This window comes from Toxotes jaculatrix, chromosome 8, assembly GCF_017976425.1.
Source record: "Toxotes jaculatrix isolate fToxJac2 chromosome 8, fToxJac2.pri, whole genome shotgun sequence".
NCBI lineage: Eukaryota > Metazoa > Chordata > Actinopteri > Toxotidae > Toxotes > Toxotes jaculatrix.
In genome coordinates, this window is record NC_054401.1 from 16,283,115 (window position 1) to 16,310,166 (window position 27,052).

At 41.5% G+C, this 27,052-nt stretch overlaps 1 protein-coding gene across 4 annotated transcripts in view; it reads left to right on the forward strand.

The window, feature by feature from the left end:
* Positions 1-26,383, forward strand: part of LOC121186439 (protein MTSS 1-like) — a 53,371-nt gene extending 26,988 nt beyond the window's left edge. The window contains exons 4-17 of one of the 4 annotated variants that reach the window (XM_041045173.1): positions 7,126-7,210; positions 8,573-8,664; positions 8,876-8,950; positions 10,398-10,409; positions 15,178-15,335; positions 15,658-15,765; positions 15,912-16,009; positions 17,737-18,001; positions 19,320-19,433; positions 19,826-20,077; positions 20,351-20,584; positions 21,267-21,426; positions 21,505-21,786; positions 22,388-26,383. In XM_041045173.1, the coding sequence (XP_040901107.1) occupies positions 7,126-7,210; positions 8,573-8,664; positions 8,876-8,950; positions 10,398-10,409; positions 15,178-15,335; positions 15,658-15,765; positions 15,912-16,009; positions 17,737-18,001; positions 19,320-19,433; positions 19,826-20,077; positions 20,351-20,584; positions 21,267-21,426; positions 21,505-21,786; positions 22,388-22,959 (2,507 nt within the window). In that variant the 3' untranslated portion in view covers positions 22,960-26,383. The remainder of the gene's footprint in view (positions 1-7,125; positions 7,211-8,572; positions 8,665-8,875; positions 8,951-10,397; positions 10,410-15,177; positions 15,336-15,657; positions 15,766-15,911; positions 16,010-17,736; positions 18,002-19,319; positions 19,434-19,825; positions 20,078-20,350; positions 20,585-21,266; positions 21,427-21,504; positions 21,787-22,387) is intronic. The other 3 variants (XM_041045175.1, XM_041045174.1, XM_041045176.1) reach the window with 3 other exon arrangements.
* The last annotated feature ends 669 nt before the right edge of the window (positions 26,384-27,052 follow it).

Genomic DNA, 27,052 nt, shown 5'->3' on the forward strand with positions numbered 1-27,052 from the left:
TACAGGATCTGAATTTTGTCCTCTGTTTTTATTCTTTCAATTCCTCTGCTCTCTCCTCATCTTCTCATCCTGTCCCCTCTGTCCTCCTTGTCCCCTCTCTTGTCTGCGGATGACAGCTGTTGGGAGCTGTAGTCAGACAGTCCAGAGTTTTTGTGTGTCAGCACTGGTCACACTGCAGCAGGTGCGTGTGTGTTTGCTCGCCCACACGTTTGCATATGTTGGTGTCCATTGAGGCTAGACTTGCTGACTGTCGAGGGTGTGTGTGTGTGTGTGTGTGTGTGTGTGCTTGTGTGTGTGGGGGGGGGCAGGGTAAGACAGACAAGCTGACTTTCTGTCAGCAGCTATTGATGAATGAAGAGGTGAGCTGGGTTCCATGAGGAAACCAGGCCAACTATTAGAACAGACTATTATAGGCTCTTGACCTTGAAGAACATTCACACACCTCTCCTTAATTAACTCCTGTTACTAGTAAGTATTGTTACTTTATTGAGATCGTTTCAGTCACTTGACTCATTCATTCTTACATTCACTGACCTTTTTCCAGCTCCCTCAGGTCCCAGATTCACTGAAAGCACTCACAATCAGCCTCTTAGTTTATGATTTGTATGTAAAATGTAATTGTATACTTACAGTAGGCTACCAGACTGACAGAGCAGACAAATAAATCAATGAATGTAATGCTAGCCTGTATCTGTGCTATGTGGGTGGCTCCATCTGGGCATGCCAACTGCTCAGCAAGGACTGTCTGTATGTGTGTGTGTCTGTCTGTGTGATATGTTTTCAAAGACATGATTGGAACTTAGTCAGTAAAATGATTTAGGATTCTTTCTTAGGCAGTAACACAGTATGAAGTAGTGACTGTTACAGAAATAACATTAGAAATATTAATCTAAAATTTCAGTGTTTCAGTTTTGCCAAACATTGAATTTGGTTGTTCTCATTGATTTTTTTTTTTCTTTTTCAGTTGTCTAAACTAGATGAAATAAATGATTTGACTAAATGCCACCTGCTCCAGTAAGACTGTCAGTCTAATCACCAGTTAATGCTTATAAATTAGCCTGAAACGATAAACAAAAATGCGGCTTGCTGACAACAGTGTTGTGTAATGGGCTGTATGAGCTGGAGGTAGCACTGCTATGCAGCAGGCAGCTGTGCACAGTCCTTTCTTTACAAAAAATGTCATTGCTCCTTTTTGGTGTGAAGAACACCAGATTTGGCCAGTGTGAAGAGGTTTTAAATTTAGCCAACTTAGTGTGGATGTAGCCTCAGTGTTTTCCCCAGCTCTTTAATTAGCTAGTGAACAGATCGCCTTACCTCTGTCCAGCTGGGTGAGTGTATGTGCATGCATGAGTGTATCCAGCTGTATGGTCTGCAGTCTCTTATCAGTGCAACCACTGGCCTGTGGTTAACAGCGACCATCTGGGGCCCATGCACAGAGTTGGTTTCAGCTAGCCAGCCTCTCTGATTTTCACGTCAGAACTACCCAAGCCAAATCACTCTCTCCCTCTTTCCCCATTTACCTTCTCCCCCTATTGCTCTAAAACATTTCTCCTCCTTCCATCTCTTTCTCTTCTGTTTTTTTATATTAATATATGGAGAAGCTTTTTTTTAACATTCACCTCTTCAACCATTATCCTTTCCTTTCTTTCTCTTTCTCCACAAATCGCTTCTTCTTCTCTCTTCATGATATCATTTGTCCCTCCATCCTCTAATGACAACCTGAGATCTGTGTAAAGATGCAGATTGGCTTAGTGTGTACCACATGCTGTCTAGAGTGGGTTTGCCACTATTTAAACCCACTAAAGAAAGCATGTGGTACACATCTTATTTTTAGAAAGGGTACACCATAGAATCTTTTAGATGTATGTGTTGTCTGAATGCATGAACATGTGTTACAAATGTGGCAGGTTAAAAGAAAAAAAATCCCACTTGCAAATCTAAAATTTCAGGCTGGGTTGTTGAGAGTTTTGGCCATATGGAGCGTGGTAGAGAAGGGAGTTTGATCTACCTAAGTTGTGGCAAGGTCCCACCCCAACCATGTAATATCACTTAACTATCAAATGTTCCAAACATGCCTATAACAGTTCTATTTTTATGACTGCCTGTTTTGACATTGGGTTGCACACAACAAGGGTTCATGTAATTTCCAAATTTATTGAAATGAGATCGTCCAATAAACAAAAAGGTATCTATGTATTCTGATCCATCAGTGCTGTTTCTGAGCAACAATTCTGTTTTCAACGATGTTCCTTTAATAACTGTAATTGATTGAAATTAATAAAAAAAATTACAGTATGCTTTGTAGTTCAATGCAGAGCTATAAAGTTAAAAAATATAATCCCATGTTTAGCTGTGTTGTCATTGAACAAATAAAGTAATGGTATATTGTGTTTTACCACAGGTTTAAGTTGCAGGCTTGCAGGAGCGGATCGTACCGTATCATATTGCTTCGTTTTGTATTGATGCCATTATTACGAATGGTTTCAGATTGCATGAAATCATGTCAACAACAACCTGAAATGTATACTTGTCGTATAAATATAGACAAAGGAAGAAACTTTGTCCTCCTATCTTTATTTAATCCTGGAGAGAGGATGTGTTACACAGCCCTGCTGCCTTTGGGGAAATTGTCTAGCAAGCTTATTTAGCAAGTGAGTTTATTGCAGCTTTAGCCAAAAATAAAGGGTGGTCAGACACACAGGACATTTTTGTCCTGCACTCTACAGTACAACTATAGATGCACCATCATAACAGCTAATAATATAAACACCTTAAACTGATGAGTGCTTTTTTTTTGGTATGTTTCCAATACATTTACACATCAGTGTCCTTTCGAAGTCCCTTCTTTCTAATGCTTTCTTACAAAGTGCATAAAGACACACACACACACACACACAAACACACACACACTCACTGTGTCAGCACAGTGTGACATTCCAAGGAACAGTCTGAAAGGGGGGGTTGAGGACAGAGACAGACTTGGCAACTCGACATCAAATTGCCATCCTATCTCTGTCACCCTCATACTCACATGCACACAGACACATACACACACTGATGGAAAACTATCACCTCTGTCACAAATGTCCCTATAGACTCTTGAGACACTGGTTCCCACAGAAAGCTGCAGTATCAGAGACCAAGAGACAAAGCTTTTTACAGAAATACAAAAGTAATAGTGTTACAACCTGACACACTTAGTGACAATTTTTTCTCTCTCTAACTCTCCTCAGTTGCTGGATAGAAGTTGTTTGAAGGTGGTGAGAGAATTAATTAACAAAAAGTAGGTGTAGTGAATAAATACAGTTGAAAGATAATCCACTGGCTTTATACTATATTCTCTCTACTGTGGGATATTGTTGACTGACCATGCAATGTTTTTGAAACACAAAACAAATCATGCCTATCACAATACTTTGAAACATTAAAACATTTTATAGGCTAATTCGCCTTTTTCCTCAAAGTTACTAGGACTCCCTACTTGCTTGCTATGTTTAAAAAAACCAAAAGGCATTAGTTCAGTGTGGTTCGTACACAGATGCGGCAAAGGAATGGAACTCATAGTGACTCTGAGTGTGTGGCTGTGTTTTCAACTGGTTAAGTGTTGGTAGCACAGGGAATAATTACAAGCCTCCGAAACAACCATGTCACACAGCAGCTATTTCTATTGACAGCCAGCTATGTCACTACACACACGCAGCAGCGTTCTGGCCTGGCAGTGAGGCAATTGAAGCTCGCTTTGTGTGCGTGTGCGTGTGTGTGTGTGTAGCAGACAACTGGAGCTGCCAGTGCAGCTATTTCTATCCAGGGGTCATTCGGTGCTAGAAGGAGCAGGCGATGTGTATTAGCAGCTACTTTTTCCTGAGAGCAACAAAACAACTTTCCACAAACTGGGCAGATCAACCTGATACTGTATCCACTTTGGCCATTGTCCAAACTCTTCACACTTTTGACTGTGTGTGATGTGTGTGTGCTCCTAAATGGGCAATATGGATGAGATCAATATCATGATTAATGTTTAGATTATTTGGAATGCTTTTCATTATATCATTGTGTCACAATATGTTTGTAGTATGCAAAATCAAATGTAAAATAATCATATAACTTTACATCAGACAAGTCTCTTGTCATCCAGGCAGAACAACTTATTAAATTATTGAATTATCTTCCAGTCCTACCACACACTGCTTACACTGGACTGCATGTGCAGCTTGTGTGTGTCAAATGGTTCCCAGAGAAGATGACAAGAAGAAAACTAAAGGGTCCTAACCTAACTAACTTTATTAGAGCCCAAGATTGTGGCAGGCATTCACAACACACGCGCACACACACACACACACACACACACACACACACACACACACACACACACACACACACACACACACACACACACATATATGTATATATATGTATATATATATACCTAACCCAACCTTCTGTGAGAGGGAGAAACTTGGGGAAACGGAGAAGAGACAAGTCTTTTTCATACATGAAATATGTGGTATTGCTGAATTAGTTATTATCATATATCATGTGCTATTCGTTAGAACTCTATTCAAATGGAAATGGGGGTATTGCAGCAATCTCAAAAAATCTCACTTGAGTGTGAGTTTGTGTAGTAATATTTGAGTTTGTGTAATATTTCTAGCACACCCAAAATGCTGCACGTAGTCAAGTGCATGTAGCCAAGATCAGATTTTAGTTCTCTTATGTGCCTGATATCAAATCCAGGAGTGTGGGTGGGGTTGTGCAAAAGGAATAATCAACTGAAACCAAACTCTTCCCTTGACAGCATGGACTGGAACGCTACAATAACTTTCTAATGAAATACTAACGCCTTCTTCTTTTTTTTTTTTTTTTTTTTCCCTCGGCTGTGTGGCCTCCCTGTGGCACTGTGGCATCTACCAGCCACACCCTCTACCATAACAAGCAGTTAAAGTAAGGAAGAGGTGGGCAGATGGATGGATAGGATGACTAAACAAGTCAACGCAGGAATGAAAGAGCATTATGGTGTTTTATAACAGAAACGTCTTTTATGGCATGTGGTGGCCACACCCTCCACAATAATAAGCCCACAGAGTTAAAGACGCATGGATGAATGAATGGATAGAGGAAAACATTTTGAGGTCGTAATGGGCTCAGTGGGATTGACATTAAATTATGTATTGTTGAAAGGTGCGGGACAGTTGTAATTTGCTGTATAAAATAGCTTAATTCAGTGTTAGCCTGTATCTCTCTGTGTTACTGTTTGTCTCTGCTTCTTTTCACTGAGCCAACACTGGTTTCTTAGAAGAACAGGACAGATGCAGATTGTCTGAAAAATAAAACAGTTCTTGGTTTAGATTAGAAACAGAGGAACTTCTCACATAGTGCTGTTTTGCACATTTTCCAACATTCTGAAAAATTTGCTTCAGTAATTCAGCAGATTTTGTCCAAACAAGAAGTGTTGGCCCAACGTTTTCCTACCACAGCTCACACAGGGTAGGGGCGTTGAGGAAGTACAGTTGAACACTGTCCTGGACTGAATTTTGCTTGGCCCTGATCACATTACTATTCAATAATAATATTAATTGAATTTAACTCCATTTGACCATTTAAAACCACAAATTCAGTCTGAAAGTTTGTCTCAATTTACTGTTTTTTCTCTTGTTCTCTAAGGATTTCCTGATTAGAGGGTTTCTGTTTTTTTTGGTAGCACCGCAGTCACCATGAATGAGTCTTGAAGGCCAAATCAGCAGCCTCTTGCATTTGTTTTGTCCAACCTCTGACGGAGTAAAAGACAATTTTGTGTGCGTATGTGTGTTGCGACTCTGACTGCGAGTGGGTGTGAGTGAGTGACAGTTCCTCTGTGTGTGTCTCTGCATGCGGCGAAGACTGTGCTGACAGCAGAATGGCTTGCTCGGTTGGAGGGGATTCACACTTCACATCAGATCATCACAACCAAACTATCTCTAACACACTTATACACAAACACACACAGAAAAGCGTGCACACAGAAACTGAGAGTATTGCTCTGTCACTGAACAGAATGTCACAAGAACTCCACACAGTTTCATACAAGACCTCTCTGCCCCCACTTTCTCTCTCCCATGCACACACCGACACATAGACACACACACACAGTGGTGTTTCAGTCCCACAGAGAAACCGACTAGTCATACCGAGCAGCCAGACAATAGTACTGTCAATCAGCGTCAAGTCCGTGCTTAGCCGTCCAGCCTGAGGCCCTCCAGTGGACAGCTAGTTAGCCCGTGTGATGGAAACCGACACTAGCCCCAAGCACATTTTCTAGGCCCCAGCTCCAACTTCCCATCACTTCTCTTGACCTGAATATGGCGTGCAATTCGTAAATCAGTGTTTCCCGCTGATTCCCACAGTTTTCAGCTGCAGCGGAAAGAGTGGGGTCAGCGAGTACTCGTTCATGATGTTTCAAGTCCAGCAACATTTTTTTTTCCAGCAGCAAAGTCACTCTCAATTTAGTATGAAGTTAATTACTCCACAGCATTAGTTGACTATTACAGGCCGCACTTAAATACCAAACTGCTTTTCATTCAGTGTTTTCAGCGTAGATACACAGCTACCTAATCTTTTTCAAAAGCCCATTATCTGCATTTAACTCTGTGGATTCTGTCTAGTTTCGTTTTTAAGTAGATGTCTTATTAAATGATGCAGCTGCAGCTCTGAAGTCGTGGTAATTTGACTCAAATTGCAGCAAACTTTCTGTCTCAAATGTCAGACTTGTTGATGGCGCTTCAGTCAGACAGTTAATCTCAAAAACAGACTCAGTGGCTAAAGCAAATATGATACAGCTGGATTTCTCTGTTTATTTTCACTTTTATGGACTTAGGGTAAAGTTGAAAAATGTTTGTTACAGTCTGTGAAAATCACAGTGTGATAATTCTTCCTCTCTGTCTTTTCTTGCCTCTTGCCTTCTCCTTACCATCAAAGCTGCTCAGATGCTCTTATATCATTCAAAGAATATTTTCATGTGGATACTTTGACCACCTAACATTTTTTATATGTCATGTCCTTTTCCATCTGACATTTGATTAAATAGATGAGTGGCTGATTTTACAAGTTATCACATTAAAGGCTTGTTTTTGTTGTTTTTATTTCTTTCAGGTGGGACCAGAGACATTGGATCAGCGTTGACCAGGATGTGTATGAGACATCGCAGCATAGAGGCTAAACTCAAACAGTTCTCCATGTAAGGAACATTACACTTAATGTATTAACGCTACACTGCTCCCTTTTCTTTTTGACTCCTCAGCCACAGTACTGTCGAAATTTGATCTGATATGATGCAATGTCTTGGTGGATGCTCGGCTGGGAGGGGTTGGGTGGAAGTGGGAATTGCTTTGGGGTTACCTTGTCCCATCACAGTGGTTTGGCTGAGCTCAAAAAAAAAGAAAAATTAACAGGGAGTTCATATGTCCAACAAACATCCCCACCAAACACACTCAAACCCTGCCGAAGTCAAGTGATGCAGCCGAGTGATTTTTGAGTTCTTATACAAAACTGTCAGGATTATAGAGCTTTTCAAACTCTCACAGATAAACAGTTTTATTTCCTCAGAGCTAGTGTACTTTGACCCAAGCTGCTTTCCTGGCAGTGCAGTTCAAATAAAAATGCTCTGTGTTTGAACTGCTGTCTGACCGTATGTCTCCATATCTTGATATTTTGTGTGTGTGGGAGTGAAAATGCCCCTTTTTCCATGAAATGCAACGAAAGAGACATTTTGTCTGGCAAGACAAGCATCTGTAATTTTTCAGTGAAGTCGCAGACAACACGTCTCGCTCTCTCTCACACACACACACACACACACACACACACACACACACACACACACACACTATGTAGACAAGGGGCTCTCTAATTCGGGTGGCATTTCAGTAGAGATTCCTCTTGGATCTCCATAGCAGGGGCTGTACACAGGGGGGCTGTGGTCACCACCCACTCACTGACGCACACACACACACACACACACACACACACACGCACACACACTCTCTTTCTGCAAGAGGGATAGGTCTAATTTTAGTTTCATGCACTAAGCCTGCAGCTGCCCACCTCTCACACTCTCAGCCTCTTAAACATACTCACAAATACATCTTGGAAGACGGGCACAGTTGGGTAATGATTGACAGACATGACTGCACTAGCCTCTTACTCCCTCCTGTGACACAGTCAGACATAGGCAGACTTTTTCCCTCCTCAGTCTCTGTTTTTCTCCCTTTCTTTCTGCGTGTTAATGATTGACAGACGAGACCACACTCTGTACAGACAGAAAGGCAAACCAGACCTAATGGATTTTCTGTCTGACAGTCTGTCTGCTGCAGATACACTGATAAACTCTGCAGAGCGAGTCTGTAAGACGTGAATAAAATGAAACAAGAGTCAAAAGTTGGTGACGGGTATTTTACATTAATATGTTTATAAATAGGATGTTCAACCATGTGATCTGTCAGTAAAACTTATTTTGGATACCAGTGCTGAGTTTAGATTTTAAAAGGTTTTTATTGATGAGTCTGACCTCAGATCAGAAGTGATCAACCTGTTGTTTTTGCAGGGGTTTCCTGGAGGGACTGATCAACCCTCTACAAGAACAGATGGAGGAGTGGAAAAGAGGAGTAAATACTTTGGACAAGGACCATGCTAAAGGTAGGTTAAACAAATCTAATCATACACAAGAACATAAAATTAAAAAAAATACACTGGTACTAGTTAACAACAGGTTTCATTCAGGTTGCCATACCATTTTTGTTTGTTATTATGCCCCTGTAACCTATCATTAACTGTATAAAAACTGTTCTTTAACACATAGTTTTCACACAGTTGACTTTTTTTTTTTTACCTTGTCCATCTGAACCAGAGTACAAAAGAGCTCGGCAGGAAATTAAGAAGAAGTCCTCGGACACACTGAAACTTCAGAAGAAAGCAAAGAAAGGTAAAAAAAAGTGCAGTTAACCTGCTGATTATGGGGACAAATCTTGTTATAACAGCCTTTTACCCACAGAATAGTAAAATTTCACCACAGAGGATGAAAACGAGAGGAGCTTCACACTACACAATATACACTTGCTTATTATCTTTACGGTGCAGGCATAAAAACTATCTAAGTATAGGGATGGCACTGTTATCAACTTAGAGCATGGCCTTCTAAACCTGTGAAAAACATCCACCACATATGTCTGTCGGAGAATTTGTTCCATTGAATCTGAATTTGTATTCTTGGACAAGAACACAAACACAAGTAAACAAGTAAAACTCTTTCTTTATTCTCCACCAGTTTTCAGCCTAATCAGAAAGCATGAAACCAGAGTCTTTTATGCCCCTCCCTCTAAAAGTTAGGGAAGACTTGGCTTCTTCAGCTTCAGTGGGTGCTTTTCCCACAGATGCTATTTTCCTGCCACCACTAGCCAGATGTAAGAAAGATGTAGTTGTCGTTGACCTCTGTGAGAATCTTGTAATCATCTGTTTTCTGGATGCCAGCACAGCTAAAATTAGAAACCTCTGGTCTGCTTGCCGTGCCAAGTATTGTACATCAGGAAAGAAAAAAAAAACTAATCCACTGAATTACTCTACGGACGCTACAGGCACCCGGTTCGTAATTCTGTAAGGCTCACTCACCTTTGTGTTACCTCATTCGGCGATAGATAGCGACTTAACAGACATTTACTTGACATTTAATTGAAAATCTTTACTATTGAAATCATAAAACACGTCTTTCAAATAGGAAAGTGTCCAAATTGTATACATGATGTTTTCATTAGACAGCAGTGATGAGTGTGTATAGAAGAAGTTTGTCCTTACTGATTAGACATGTGCAGATCTACTAAGGCTAAACATTACCTTACTTGGTCAACACTCGGTGAGAGTACAGGGGCTGTTTCTCTCTGCAGTCCTCTTGGCTCAGGTTCTACATACGCATTCACCTACCTAGAGAAAAAAATGCCATACACAAAAAAGGAATCAGATAAATATACGTCCTCTTATGCAGTAGATTTAATGTTGGCATATAACTTGTACTGTACATAGTGATCATTACCAATACTGTTACATAAGATGTGTCATTTCCCTACAGCTGCCTGCATGACTTTGATTATCATTAAACAGTTGGCATAAGCGCATGACAGACCATACAATACAAATACAAAGTTACTAAACATGCCTAGCAACATAATAGATTTTTTTGAAAGGTGTTTCTTGTTGAATACAAATCCACTGACAACTTGTCATAAAAACATATTCAGGTATTTCATCTCAGTCAGGAAACACTTGATATTGGTTTAAACATAGAGGCACATTGTTTTGGCTTTATATGTATGAATCTTCTTCCTCTCCCTGTCTCCATGTGATTCTGATACAATCCTTCGCCTTATGCTGCACTGCAGCTGATAATCTAGGTAAGTCAGTCTGTGGAACAGACACACTGTCCAGGTCGTTGCTTATGCTACAGTGCTTAACCAGTCATCTTAGTTGTGAAGAAGCCATCAAAGAAACTGATTATTACCCCAAAATTAAATACTTTCTAAATATTGGTATACCCAGTTTTTCTCTTCAGTTATAAAACTGTCTATAGTGCTACAACATATTGGTACATTAAGATATATAATCAGTGAAGTGGAGGCCTCAGTAGACTTGTGATGTGCTCGGGGACTAACTGGTCCACTGGGTGGCTCCTTCTTCTTTACTGGTCCAGTTCTGTAGTGTCACTTTCATTTCTACAAATTGTTTGTCAGCTCTGTGGTGTCAGCCTTAAGTGTGGTCCATGCTGGCATGTTGCTGTTCCTTTGCTTTGCTCACACACACACTTAGTCTTTTCTTTAGTGAGCCACCTAGTGACAAAACCAATCAAGGAAACTTTTGCCAGATCAGAACTTTAACTTAAGAAGATTGTAGTGTTTTATAACACGTTAAACACGTTGCACCTGGCTCATCCACAGAGTCTTTAAACTCACTCATCTCTGTCTCACAGAATACACACAAACACTTAAATCAAATTTAGGAACAGGTTACGAGTTTTGGTCATACTACTTTAAAGAAGAGCCCTCCTTTTGTGCTCAGAAATAACACCCCATCTGTCAACTTGAGTCATTGAGTCTGTGCCTGATGTTTGATATGCGTCTTGTGAGGGTGTTTTTCTGACCTGAGACCCCAGCCTTGCTAAGAAACAGCCTGTGACTGCAGCCTAATGTAATCATCGGTCATGTGAAAGCTGGAGCAGTTAATCTCATTTGTGTGCGCGCACATGTATCTACATGTGTGCAGACTGTGGGCCGTATCGACCCCCACCACATTCATCTCGGGCCCCAGTCACTGAATTTCTGGCAAGTTGAGTTTGGTGAAAACAGCTCAGGAATATCAGTAAGATATTTTGAATCTTATTAAAACACGTGTTAGAGCTTGTTCTCCTCGCTGGCCCAGCTGCTGTGTTGATGAGCGAATCAGCTAATTAGTCATATTAACCATTTGTGTGTTACGATATTTTCATAGTTTGGAGATTATTGTGTCGGTGCAGTTAGCAGACACACACCTGAACATCTGCAGTATATTATTGCTTAGTCATCCTGAAGGTGTAAAACAGTAATTTACTAAATCTGTTATCACCTGAATGTCCTTAATTGAAGAGTTGTAAAATATGTTGGTGTGGATTTGTTCACAATGCAGTCAGCGACCGCTGAGCCTCATTGAACCTCAGTGTTTCTGTGGTTGAACAGAAAGAGGAAGTAGCAATCAGGGCCTTGTCATTCACATAGTTGCACAAGCACAGATGCTCAAGTTGTGGCACAGAGACCGGGAATGTGGTCAAACCAAGGAGCAACCCGTAGCAGAGACAAAGTTGTAACATAACAGAAGCTTAAGTTGAACACTAACAACCCCTCTGCTTACCACAAGTTGATGTTTCGTGCCAGGGCGTGCCTGCATTGTCTCGGCGGTGTCCCTGTGTGTGTACACAGTCCCTTCCATCCCTGTCATTGTGTCTTTTACATCAACACTTAATGTCTGTCTCAGTCTGATTGAGTGATGAATATTGCTTTTGGTTGAATATTAAAAATAGTTTTCAGTCTATGTGTGGTCAGAAAGCAGTTTATAATTATTTACCCATTATATACAGTTTCCACATGAGCGCTATGAGTGTCATGAATAGATGCATGTTGGGAATTGCTGACCTCATGATTCACTTTTAAAGGGCTAAACTCAGATATCACTCATGGGTGTGCCTGCATTGTCTCAGCACATTTGTCCCTGTGTGTGTGTGTTAAGGAAAACTGTTTGCTTGCATTTGTGGAAAACATTATTCACTGATGTTATTAAATGAGTGGAGGGGGTATAGGGATAAGGTGCTTCTCGATGCGTCAGCCTTTAAGTGAAGCAGATGTGGAAGTAATGTGACGCTGATTGTGATAATGTTAAGCACTACTCAAGCTACTCATGGGCACAACCAAAACAGCAACAAAGAAAATATTTGGCTTTCCATCTGTCTCAGACAAAGTTCCTCAACTTACCGTAGTGTCTTTCCAAAACCACTATGGTTATGTTGAAAATACAGTCTGCCAAGACTTGAACTAGCGGGAGAAACCAGAATGCAGTATGCTCCTTCGTTTTACTGCGTGCCAAGGAGACACCACAGTATCGTCGGCATTTGGGCTTGAAAAGCTGTTTTTCTACACTGAGGCCAACTAAAGCCTAAAGTTTTAACATTTTTAGTCATCTTAAAACAGAGTTAAAGAAAACATGGCTGTGACAAGAATATTTCTCAGTGTTACCTGATGTATATCACCGAGCATTAGAGCAGAACCTGCATTACTTCAAAGCATCTTAGGTTGTCATGGTATCTGTTTGCCATTAAGAGTCTGTAGTTTCAGCGGTTAGTAGTTTTACTTTATGGATGCACTTGACACATTGTTGTGTTGCAGTACCGTTTAATAATGACTAACCAGCTGTGTATAACTAGTGATTAAACCATTATATGAAATGTCAGCCCAGCTTACAAATAATTTCCGTAGCAACAAGATGGAAAAAGACTAATTTTGCCTGGAGGGAAATGAATAATCATGAGTTTGGTCCTGCAGTGGGAACCAGACTAATGAGTGAGGCTTGTCTAGCCCTTTCAGGCTCAGTCGTACAGCCAGCTCTCCGCAAAATCTTGTACAGTGTAATGTTATACTTGTCTGCTCAACAAGCTGCCTTTGGATCTTAATGAGACTGAAAATATATACTGCAATTTGGACTTTCCAGTCTGGCTTCTGCAGTCCATCTACTCTGCCGTGGTCTCCTTAATGTAATATAGGAGGAACTGCAATAAACACACACATAACTCACATTCCACTGAGTCGAGCGTTACAGACACCGAACCAAGCCTGGCAAAAGGATTCTGTATATATGGGAACTCAGTTTGTCTCATTTTGTCAACAAGCATTAAAACCTTTAATACATTTTACTTTGTAGTGTTAGTATATTTGAAAAGCTGCGGTAATACTGCTATATTTGAATCCTTTGTAACCACATCATCACTATATTTACAGAAAAATATAAAGATAACTTTTGGTATTTTGGTCAAAACACTTCCTTATACTGGAGATGTAAATGCATAATCTTCTCACTTTGAGTACAAACATTGTCAAAGAAGAACTTCATCCCCCTAAAGTACACACGTAAGTTGTATTTGACAACTTCACCCAGTATCAACCTTCACACTGCACCTCAGCGAGTAAGACAATTAGTCGGCTCTCATTTGTGTCAGCTATTGTGATGCTAGCGACCGCATAATGAAGAGTTTCCATTTAGTGTGCGTTTCCACCAGCCTCATAATTGTGTGTGTCCCGGACGCCATTGTTAACTGTTATTTTTATTGTGGTCTGCTCAACCGATGGAAAGATAAAGCAGTGGAAATAGAGCTTCCCACATGCTGTGTCATGTGTAATGTACAGACTGCACTGACATGTCAGAGAGCTGACGGTTTGTCCTCACGATAAAATGTACATCCTTCTGTTTTACATTTGAGGTGAATAAGATTTGTCTGTGTAACTTTATCTGGGTTTCTTCACTACTGGTTTGCATAATATGGAGCCTCACGTCAAATGTTCAGCAAAAGACACCGGCTGGTTATCTTTAGCCAGACACAAGAGCAGACAGACAGACCACAGAGTTGTTCACTGTGGGTTTAACCTTGTTGTATCAAAGTCAAGACTGTGTGTGTTTGTGAACAAGTGTAGTTTGAGTGATTAGATAATGCCTTTGAGGCCCACTGTATGTCGTCTTGGGCAGTCGCCAGCCTTCCTGCCTCCATAGAGAACTCAAGAGGTCTGGATATGGCTTCAGGGTATACTCTCTTAACATCAGATGCGCGCACACACACACACACAGAGAAGGGCCTGCAGCCACACACACCTATAAACACACAGCACGAAGGCACACATAGCGCTGCATAACAGGATAACCTTGGGATTGTCATTGTCCTCAAACAGTCACAGATTTACATATGCATATTCAGAAACACGCAGCACAAGAACCAGATGGTCTTGTAGTTACCTTGCACTCTTGTCATTCATGAAAGCCCTCACACACACACACAGTCTCTCTTCGCCTTGTCAAGAAACACCCTGGAATTTAAGTGTTTAACAAAGAGCAGTGGAGAGATAGTCAGAAAGGGTTCTCACTTTTAAGTATCTCGTTATAATAGATTGAAGTTTTCCAAGACAAGTGAGCGATTAGCCTAAAGGAGATAACCTTCTTGCTTCCTCTAGAACAAGAGACAGGAAACCCTTGAGTGACAAGAGTGGCCATTCATGCTGAGGTGATAGCCAAAACGTAGTGGAGACATTCAAATGGTCACAGTGAAGATAGGAATGTACGCAATGAAAAGATAACATGTGGAGCAGTAGTAACAGATCAGACAGAGAGAAGTGGTGAAAGTCAGAAACACCGTGTTGTTTCATTCCTACACGATCATGTTTTTCATTTCAGTTGTTGCATGTTAGTGTAGCATAACTCTGCTTTTTAGTATTTGTGTTGCGATGGAAGATTAAGGTGCAAGACTGTCCCTCATGTTTTGCTGTAGTAAATGGACCAGTCATGTGTTTCCATGTGAGTCTGTAATTTTGTTATACCTGTAATAAAATGTATATTCATTTTGTATATGTGTGTTTGTGCTTCTGCTTTGTTTCCAAGGTCGAGGTGATATCCAGCCGCAGTTGGACAGCGCCATGCAGGATGTCAGTGATAAATACATTCTGCTGGAAGAGACAGAGAAGCAGGCCCTGAGGAAGGCACTCATAGAGGAGAGACAGAGATTCTGCTGTTTCGTAGCCATGCTGCGGCCTGTAGTGGTGAGTACAGCGGGGGAGAAAGAGAGAAATGAACCTTGGGAGAGCACTCGGAGAGAACAACAGAAAGCCCATCTCACTGTGCAGTGTCATCGCTTTTTGTTTTAATCCCACAGACTGGAAAGATGCTTTTTCATGCTGCCTCATCTGCTTCATCGCACAACTAATACATGTCTATTTTTTTCTCTAGACTGTCTCTGAAGCTTTTTTTTTTATACTACCACTGTTACCTAAAAAGGACAATTTGCCACTGATAATAATTTTATCACCAAGTTTATCTACCACCCAAAAACCTCTACTCTCTCTTTGTCCTTTATTCTTTTAGGATGAGGAGATTTCTATGTTGGGAGAGGTCACCCATCTCCAGGCCATCTCTGATGACCTCAAAGCCCTGACCTCCGACCCGCACAAGCTTCCCCCTGCTAGCGAACAGGTGAGGATAAACCATCAAAAGGTGAAACGGTCTGTGAACAGTTAACCAAAACAAGGCACTTTTTTTGTGTGTTTATTTAAGAGGCTTCACCTTTCAGCTTCACAAGTACAACTATTAAGTATGACTAATATATTCCTCCCTCTCAGGTGATTATGGACCTGAAGGGCTCAGACTATGGCTGGTCATATCAAACGCCTCCCTCATCCCCCAGCACCACTATGTCCAGGAAGTCTAGCATGTGCAGGTAGGTTCCTGCAGCCAGTCACGAGACTCATAGCCACAAATAAATGGAACAGAGAGGCTTTGTCTTTCAAGTACCCATTTACCTACTGTAGCCATAAAACCCTTTTGTTATCCAGTGTGCTTCAAAGTGATGTCAAATGGAAAATGAAATTAGTCCAGGTACTTTGGTTATCGATTTCCTAGAACTGAGGGACAAGGAGGCAAACATACAGTGTCTTTATTTGTAGTTATAACACCATGACATTTATACATGCAGGAGCTACTATAATTAGAAAATCTAATTATAGTAGCTATGGGTGGGGGGGGATCAAGGTTATAGAGAAAAACTTTTAATTATGTTGCCCAATCTATGTCTGCCACCCAGTGGTTAATATAAGCTGCAGGAGTTTTGGATTTCTTTAGCTTGGTTTCTCTGTGGGTCTGCTTCATCTCCTCTTTCTGACTGATAGTAGTTAATTAGCTCACCCCGCTGAGGAATACAGTTAAAGTGGACCTACATTGTCAAAGGAAAGGCACACAGGGGTGTTTTTTAATATAGGCATGTTTGGTGAGAAATTAGTTAAAGGTTAGAGAAGTTTTAAAGAATTGGACCATTTTCTTTTGTGGCTGTTCAGACCATGTCTTCTGCACACTGTCCTCCCTGCTTTTTGTGTTTCTCCCAATGATTTTTCCTCAACTGATCTGGTTTAAGAAAGAAATTTGAAGCTTGGGTTTTGTATTGCTTTGTGTTCGTCCTGTTTAAATCTTGTAACGCCAATTGTGGGGGTTGTGGGTCTTTTATGATTCACTCAGAACTTCAAAATAACCTGTTATGTCGTGATGAGAATGTTTAAAGGCCTTCCAGGCTGTGAAAACATTTCAAACCCACTATAGAAGAACAACTTAACATTTTCTTTTGTTTAGATCCTTCAGTGATTTTTTTTTTTTTTTTGCCGATGCAGCATTTTCATCTGAAAGCTTTTGCTTTCTGTGCTTTCAGAAAATCTCTCGTGATATTCCCAAATCATTACGAGAAAGCTGCTTTTAAAATTGTGATGCTTTGCTGTTTATTATTTTTACCCATTTTGTGACTTTCCTAGTGCACACATATTTGTGTGTTTTTCTGTTTGTGCATGATAGCGTAGCACTTGCAGCTTAAACTTGGAATACATTAGTTTTTGCCCTGTTCTTGTGCCTTTTATTGTCGTTGTTTATTGTTTGTACATGATTTGGTACATATTGTATGTATTCCTCATAGTACAGATTTTGCAACGTACCATTTTTATATTTGCTTCAGATGTTCTATTTGTTTCTTCTCTATTCACACAGTAATTAGAACCAGTCTTATGTTGTTTTTGCTTTCCTTGACTGTTTTGTGTGAATATTCTCAGAAAGCTGCCTTAAAGGCATGAAATCCAGTGATTTCTTGCCTGTAATTATTGTCATTATGATTTCACGCCTCTTATGTTGGTTTGTTTTGTTGTTTTGACTGGATTGGCCTCAGTCACTGCTTGCTGCATCTTGGTGTGCTGTGTTAATTGTTTCCCACCCTGTCTCCTCCACCCCCCCCCCCCCCAATCCTCTGCCTTCATTTCTCCTCTGTGATTCCTTTTATCTCTTCTTTGCCCAACTTTCTTTCTTCACTCCATGTCTTTGGGTGCACTTAATTCTCTTTACCCCCGCCTGTCACTGCCAAACTTCTCCTTCCTCTGGTCCTCCCCTCATCCCTCACTCCTTCCCCTTTCACAGTAGTCTGAACAGCGTTAACAGTAGTGACTCCAGAGGATCCAGTGGCTCTCACTCTCATTCTCCTTCCTCCTCTTCTTCCTCCTCTTCCTCACACCACCTCTTTCACCACCATCACCCCCGTCATCGGTACCGTAGCTCCACGCTGCCGCAGCAGGCCCCGGCTCGGCTCTCTAGCATCTCCTCCCACGACTCGGGCTTCATTTCTTCATCACAAGACCATTACATGTCGTCCAAATCATCCTCGCCCATGCCAGCTGAAACAAAGGTAAGAAAAAACCCTCAACTACCCACACCTAACCACAGTTTTGGGACCAAGTATGTACATCTGGTTGAGACAAGACTATAAAACCACATATCCTCTATGATTTACAAGTTATTGCAGTCAGAGACAGCGAAAACCTCAAATCAGCAATCCACACAAGTCTTTTCTCACACATCTCCCTAGCCACTATGAGCAGCAGTAAGCTGGCAGCAGTAAGTGTATGTGATCATGGTGAAGTCATTTCACTGCTATTATTATAGCATAAATGCACAGGAAATTAGTCTGCCTCCATTCTACCTCGGAGTAAAACAGGTCAGCCCCATCCTGCTATTAAAGAGCTGACCGCTGTGACAGACTGTGGTTTGGTTAAACTTGCAGAGGCTTGAGCTTACTGCATATTGTATTTTCATTAGACGTATCACAGTAAAATGACATGTTACAGTGTCAACAGTATGTTTTATAGGCACTAAGAGTGTGTCTCTATCAGCAGGTCTCGTTCCGTCACTTTTATCTAACCATCTGACACAGGGTTTCAGATAATTATCAGTGAGATAGTGCCACGAATTGTCTGCATGGGGTTTGTGGTTTGAGATCAACCATGAGAGCGGCTGCACCAGTTGACGTTTTGTCAGCGCGCCAGCCACCAGAGTTCCCCTATCCAGAACACGCTGGTATAGTTAGACTCCAAGTTTTTATGATGCAGTGAAGGTGGTTTGGCAAGTCTATACCTGACCCTTTCTTTTTTTTACTGTACAGTCCTGGGATTTCAGTCTTCTCATTGCCTCATTCTGCATGTAGTTACAGTAGCTGATGTTTGAAAGAGAACAGTCACATGGCTTAACAGGGTTTACTAGGACTTACTCCCTAACCTAGGGTCAAAAAGGTCACACTATGGCTTATGCTGAATGTGAATCTCTTTCATTTCTATCCATTTTCAATGCCACTGATACTATTAATGGTTAAAAAAGAAAAAAAAACAAACGCTTTAACAATGCTCCAACACCTCTAACATAACTTTGCTGTGGTCCAGGCAGATTATGCTGGTATGACTCCCAGTGCACCTTCTCTACAAGCCTCTGTAGTCACTTGGCTGCACTCCTCACTAACTGCTGATACTATGGGAAGTTGCCTCTGCTCTCTAATAAACTGCTTCTCTTTGCTTTTCGCTGTCTACCTGCTGACATGTCTGTCTTTGCAACTCTTTCCCTGTGCACACGTCTGTCTGTCTGTTTCTTTCTCCCCCTCCCCTCCTCCTCCTCCTCTCTCCCTCCCTCCCTGTTGTCTCACTGCCTGCTTGCTGCTACTGCCCTCGCTGTCCCAGCCTTGTCCCAGTTCCAGCCCCTCTGAGGTGTCCGAGACTGGGCAGCTTCACAGTGACTGCAGCTCCCCCTCTCCTCTAGCTGCTGCTACTGCACCTCAGCACACTACTGACAAGGTGAAAACACTCTCATCCCCCGTCAACCTTAACCCCCCTTTTTCACATAAAGGTCTGTGCGGTACCAGCGTTATATGCACCCAAGTTTCCTCACACTAAACTTCAAACTTGGCAGTACATTGCACTGACTTTAGTTTGTCACAGAAATGTTAAACCTCCAAACACCCTGGCATCTGTTTCTTCAGTTTTCATTCAGTTCAGCATTTGTGACCATTTCCGTTGTCCTGTGTTGATGTGATCAGTTCGGGTTCTGTCTTATTTTTGTGTTCCTTTGAGTGATTTCTCCTCAGTTATGTGGTCTGTTGTGTATTTTTTTTCATCTTAATAATTTATCTCATTTTATGTTTGTTTCTGTTCATCATCCCTCCTCCCACCGATGCACACACATCCAGTTGTCCAATGGGTTTGACCACTACAGTCCTGCCAGTTCCCCCTATCTGCATAGCAACGGGGGGAGTTTGGGTTCAGTGTCAGGCACTGCCTTCCCGTTCTTCCCTCCTTCCTCCTCATCCTCCACCTCCACCTCCTCCTCCTGCCCCACCCGTTCATGGTCACGTCCCGCCTCAGCCTTGCTGCCAGACTACCCTCACTACTGCACGCTGGGCTCCCCCATGGTGCCTTCATCTCGTGTCCCCAGCTGGAAGGTTTGTTCATCACCACGGTCTTGATGTTCAACTTAGTCCCATTCTCCTTATCCACAGTCCAACATGCAAACCTGGTTTTTCTTTTTTTTTCTTTTTTTTTCCTGTTGTTTAATGTATGAATATACATTTGATTTATCAGTCTGGGTCTTTAATACTTTGGTAAAACCTACAGACTTTAAAACTGAGAGGTGAAATGAATTGATAAAGCTTTTTAAATGCTCATCAAAAGCAAAAATGTGATGTAGCAACAATAAACACTGTCTTTCTTCACAGGATTGGGCTAAGCCAGGGCCATATGACCAGCCCATGGTCAACACGCTCAGGAGGAAGAAGGACAGGGAGACCCCAGCTATAATAGACAGTAATGGTAGTATGAACAACAACAGCAGTCCATCCTCAGGCCCTGCCTCGACCTCGACCTCAACACCAGCTCAGGCTGTGCTGCAAACACCAGTTCCATCGGCCTCAGTGGAAGAGAAGGGCCTGACTGTGGCTACACCTCTGAAGGTCAGTTGTAATTTCCATCTCCTACAGTTTGTCAGGGTTTGCTTCTACAGCTCTTAAAAACTCATTTTTTTCTGTTTTATTTCCTTATACATTTCTCATTCAGTTTAACTTGACATTGGTAGTTTTACTAAGTCAGTTTACTTAAAGAAATTTGCTGTTAGTAAAATGCTGAGTCACTTTGATTCACCTGGTTTATACTTAATGCTGGTTTGTGTTGTTAGATGCAGAGCAGCTCCATATGATTTCAAACATTCACTAACATGTTTCTCACCTGTAAACTTTGTGCTTGAAAACTCTGGTAATTTACTGCAACTGGATGCAAATTCTCCAAAAAAAAAAAAAAAGATCAGAATTGTGCAGTGATCCATTCACCTCTTATTTCTGCCAATACTTGATGACGCACATGAACACAAGTCAGTCTACATGTAATGGCATCTGTGATGTTTAAGTTTCAGACGACCTCTCGTTCAACTTCCCGTAGGGCCGATGTTTTTGCAGTTGTAGCATTTAGACCACATGAATGAGGCTCCCACCACTAATGTTCCCATTTAATGGCTCTAATAAGTTGTACCTAATGATTTTAATGACTTTAATGAATTGTACCTGGCTGTATCCAGACAATCAGACTCTCAGACTCCATTACTAAATGTTTTTTTTTTTTTTCATTTGGTGATTGCTACAGGCTGGTGATATTGAGGCCCACGAGGAATTGGCTCTGGCCTTATCCAGAGGTCTGGAGCTGGACACCCAGAGGTCCAGCAGAGACTCCATCCAGTGCTCCAGTGGCTACAGCACGCAGACCAACACACCCTGCTGCTCTGAAGACACTATACCTTCACAAGGTAGCATATACTTTCTAAAATCGGTCCATCACCAGTTTTAAAGTGCACTGCTAACCTTTCGATTTTTTTATCCTTCAGTATCAGATTATGACTATTTCTCAATGGCTGGAGATCAGGAGCCTGAGCAGCAGCAGTCTGACTTTGACAAGTCCTCCACCATCCCCAGAAACAGTGACATCAGTCAGTCCTACCGACGCATGTTCCAGACCAAACGCCCAGCCTCCACAGCTGGCCTGCCCAGCACACAGGCTCCTTACCCCGGGCAGGGGGCCTACCCTGCAGGGCCCTATCCCCCCACACCTATCCACACAGGAGCTTATCCGTCTACCCCTCCTGGGGCTTATCCTGCTACCCCTACAGGTACAGGCTACACAGATAGTGTCACAAATGTACTATATATGTATACTGAGTCTTAGTTGTTTTATGTTTGTAAGATGTCCTATAAGTTTGCGTGAATAACTCTTTTTAAACACAGTAATACCTCTTCAGGGGCTGGTTCTCTAACATTGTCCACTTTCCAACCCTGTTAGTATCATGTTTTATATGCCGCATGTCCTTCTCCTCCTCTCCTCCATTCCCAGCTGTCCTATCTTCCTCCGTTTCCTCCTTTCACCCAGCCCGGCCATCAGCAGGAGTGTCCCCCACATGAGCCAGGTTCTGCTCAAGGTTTCTTCCTGTTTAAAAGGGAGTTTTTTCGTGCCACGGTTGCCTTAAGTGCTTGCTCTGGGGTCAGGCTCTGGGTCTCTGTAAAGCGCTTTGAGACAATTTTGATTGTGGAAGGAGCTATATAAATAAAATTGAATTGAACTGAAGTTGTACCATCTGGTCTTACACGACTGGTCTTCACGTCGTCGTATTTTTTCCGTCTTGTATTATGTATAATATCCTGAAATGTGCTTTATTGTTTGTGAAATTCATTTTTTAAATGTCTGAAATCATTATTTGTGCTGTGTCATTGCAGGCTCAGGTTCAGGTCAGGGATATTATTCTGGATCCAGCTCCCATAATCCCTCCGGCTCCTACTCTACAGGCCACGGTCCAGTTATCGTCACCCCAGGGGTTGCCACAATCCGCCGCACCCCCTCTTCAAAACCCTCTACTCGCCGTTCAGGCTCTGTTGTGGGTACAGGCCCCATCCCTATTCGCACACCGGTTGTCCCAGTAAAAATCCCAACGGTGCCCGGAATGTCAGGAGCGGTTAATGGGAGCAGGAGTGCAGAGGAGATGGGAGGAGGGGGAGGAGGAGGAGGAGGACAAGAAAGCCCAGATTCTCCAACATTTGCAGGAGGGGAGGATGCTGGCACGTTACCTGTGGTGTCCTGGAGTGGTCAGGCTACAACAAACCCACCCACCGTTCCCCAGCCCAACCAGCTGACCCAGCAGCACCTTCAGAGTGAGACTGGGCCGGAAGGAGGAGGAGGAGGAGAGGAGGCAGGAGAAGGGGGTGACGGAAACATGCTGGTGGCCATTCGCAAGGGGGTCAAGCTCAAGAGAACCCTCACCAACGACCGGTCGGCACCGCGCATCGCGTGATGATGTCGTCATCGAGGGTCACAAACAACATGCTATGTCGTGTCATAGAAACGAGGCTCCCCCTTCATTATATTTGTAAATGAGGCTAAAGGCTTTACAGAAAGTGTCGCTGATAGAAATGCGATGTACAGAATCAAAAGGCTTCTTACGCTCGTATCAGAAATCATTGGCACCTGCTCTATACTTCTCACTCTGTAAATTTCCATCTGTGAGGATCTCTCACTACAGAAACCATCTATAATGAGAGGAAGATATTTAGAAATGCAAGGGGGCAAGTTTTTTTTTCATTTGGCTTATGATGCATCAGAAATTGTGTAAAGCGAGGTTGGTTAGAATATTGGTTTGGACCTGAAGCGGATCACAGGCCCACTTTGTTAATAATTGTATGAGCTTGTGTGATAACAAGGAAAAGACTTTATTTTTTTTACAAAATAAAGGATTCTGGCCTAAGCACTAAAATGTAGTTGCAAATCCGAGCCCACAGCTGTGTAATCAAAGCAAACATGGGGATGTTTTTGTTAATAACAAGAAGGACAGAGCAGTATGTTCATTTAAGAGGACAGTACAGACCTACTGTACACACATGTATCCAGTATTCTCCCCGAAGCCGAGGGTTGGACAAGGACAGTGTGAATGCCTCTTCTTTCTGTAAAAAAAAAAAAACAGTGTAATTTATGCCTCAACACTTACTGTTGCAGGAATGCATTGTACCATCAAGGGACAAATAAGCATTCTAACTGCACAGTGACTTGGCAGAAGAAGCACAATAACCACTGCAACTACAACACAGTGTCAAGAGAGCAATATTCAGGTGCACTAAAAAGTAATGGCTCCATTTGGCGACTCCTGAACTGTACTGGCTCCTCGCTCGGAGAGACGCCCTGACGGCTGTAGGAGGGTGCTGCGTTGTCAAAGCAGCCCTCCACTCACAGTTCAAATACTAAAATACGTGAGACACAGAGTCAACATGGACGGGGCTATGGACGATACAGAGAGCTCCTTAAAAAAAAACAAAAGCAAAGGAACTGACTGTATTACACCCAAGTCGAAGTTTCAGGAGACTACAGTGGTTGATGAGTTTCGTTGTGTTTTGCTTTAGTTGTTTTAGTATTTACATCATTTGTAAATAATTTTGCAGGTCTCTGTTGCTGAGGAGTGTGTGTTGGTGCTTCTCGCGCTCTGTATCTTCGCTCACTGCTCCACAGTGCCAAAATCATTCAGTTTCACCTCACTAAACGGGATGTTTGTTGATGTTTATATGAGGATCATCACACCCCACTGCCTTGGGATGTGAAGTGGTTTTATTTTGCAGATTTTTTTTTTTTTTCCCCCCCAATATGATTCTCATTTAACCTGCAGTATCTACATGCTGAGTCCTCAGTGGTTTGTGGTTATATAGCAGTCCGTATATATCAGGCCATCATAACATCACTAATAAATGTCAAAGTACAGACGTGACATGTCAAAACTCAACTTTAATTCAATTTTTTATATGTGTGTGTATGTATGTATATATATATACATTTTATAGCAGTTAATGAGGCAGAAATATTTTGATGTTTGGAAAGTTATGAGTTAAAAGCTGTAATTGGTAATGCCATATTGTTTTTATGGTTCTGTCTGGTTGCTGTTATTGAACTTTTTTTTCCTCTTTGAAATGCATGTAGCATGCATGCATCCTTTGGATTAATTAGGTTTTCACATCATCTCCAGTGTTGTTGGTGTTTTTGGTGATTTTTTTTTTTTTTTTTTAATAATAGCATTGAAGTCCAGTCCAAACAGAAATTCATTGTATAATTTAAGAAATGCATCATTGTAGGTTTTTAAAATATTCTTTTTTTTTTTCCTCAGACTGCAGGCTAAAAGCAATTAATGTCACTGAGTTATAGTCTGTTTTAATTTTCTTTTCAGTTCAAGCACTGTGAGACCATGGCTACTACGAGGTGTATGAACGTGTAAATATTATTTAGCTGTACAAGTTAGTCCAGGAACTCACATGGTTTTTTTTTTGTTTTTTTAATTTATTTTCTTTCTCAGTCTTTAAACCTCTTTTTCTTCCTCAACCTATCTCTATTTTTATACTATATATCAAATACCAGAGTAATGGAGCCGTTCCCTCTATCTGTGCATGTGCTATCTGATGATGTGTTGTACATCAGATTTTAGCATCAGTGAAACGTTCATGTCTGCGATTCGTTTTAAGTCCCTTATTTCACACGCGCTCAAACGCAATCTATATTTTAATAGTCACATAAATACTGGCTGGTTTATAAGTGAACAGCCGCTACAGGAGAGTGTGTTTCTTCTGACCTTCCAGGTGCCAGGAGATTCACGCTGGTTTAAATGAAAAAGTTTAACAAGTCTGGGTTCTGTAATGGAGAGATTTAAATCAGTATTATGAGTGTAGATTTTGGGATGACGCAGAGTTGCGTACACTTTAGTTTCAGATCAATCAAGAAAGCACATTTTGTCCTGATGGGTACACTTAAATGTTTTTTAGCGTTGTAAGTTGCGGATACGTTCTGGTTGGGCACATTTGGAAGCGACGGAGCGGAAAGTGGACTGACAACAGCCCTGCTGTAAAGTTTGTTGGCAGAGATGGCTACATGCAAACTTTCAGCTGTTCCCTGAGGGTGATTTTAGATTAAAATGTTTGTACGTCAGTTGTGTACAGCTGATTTCAGGTGAAATGTCACTGAACAGTTTATCTGGTGGGCATCTTTGATTAGATTTGAACAAATGGCTCACTGCCCACAATGTCAGGCCTGACCTGAGTTTCCCAGAGACATCTTGACAGTGTGAAAATCTGGTTTGTTCATATATTTTAAACATGTTTCTTATGCATTTAATGTAATAGAGGCAGCAAAAGAAGGAATGATAAAAGCAATCATATCATCTCGGTGCCCAGATAAACTCATAGTGTACACAGGGTGGATGCACCACAACATATTGTTCATATTTTGCATAAAAAATACTCCTTGTACTGTTTTAACTCCGAAAGAGCAAAGATAATATCACTGCTGAGATGTTTTGGGAAACCCAGCATTCAGTTCTCGATATTGCTGATGATGTTCATATTTTTGTTTTTATTTTTTTTTGTTTTGCCGTCCACCTGTCTAAAACTTGTATTGTCAACCTGTAATTTTCATATTTAAAATTGCTAGCATAAATATATATTATATCAGAGCTGCCAAATGTCACTATATCCTATGAATAAGAAGTTTATAGATTGTGAGGGTTTGAAAGTACGATTAAAACCTGGTTTCTAGTTTAGTCTTTAGCTTACCCCCCTGAGGAGAGTTGACCTCTCTGTCTGTCCCTGTACAGTTCAGCAGGCTATGATGCAGTTTGTTTCAGGAAGTAAAATGTTGTTATTTTTTGTGTAATGACAGCTTTAGCAATATAATAAAAACTATAAATTTTGCTTTGGCTCAGTGGCTTCTTGGATGTGCAAATGTGGACTAACTTCCTAACTACTAACCTGAATTTCACTCTTCTTTCTTGATCTTGAAAACAAAAGTTTCAGACCAATTAGATGTTTTTTTACATGTAGTAACTCACAATGAGCTGTTTGTTCATTTTTATTTCTTGCAACAAAAAGCTAATGGGCTAATGGGTGGGATATATTGACATGTGCAGGTACAACCTCAGCATTTATGTGGATAGATGAAGGCTTCACTGCCTTTGATGAGGATATACACAGGTGAGATGCTTATTTTTGGCCACCGGGGGTCGCCCTTGTTTGATCTTTTGAAACCCAAAGCTGGTTTTATAGTTTCTGTTTGGATAAAGCACCAGCCCTCCCATCTTCAGAGCCATGAAAATGTCCATCTAATCAATGAAACTACATCCAAAGCAATGAATCTGTCACTGTTACACAGAAAGGCCCGAAATAAATCCGAGTAGTCACGAACAAAGCTTCAAATGATGAGAATAAGAAGCTGTGTTTTCATTCCTCATTTTCCTTCCTCTCCCCGACGAATAACTTCCACATGGTGTCATATTTTCTCGGGGTGTGGACTCTGGTCGAAGTCTGGCTGAATAGCTCAAATACCCCGCGTGTATAATAGCAGGGGGAGGGATGGGCGCACAC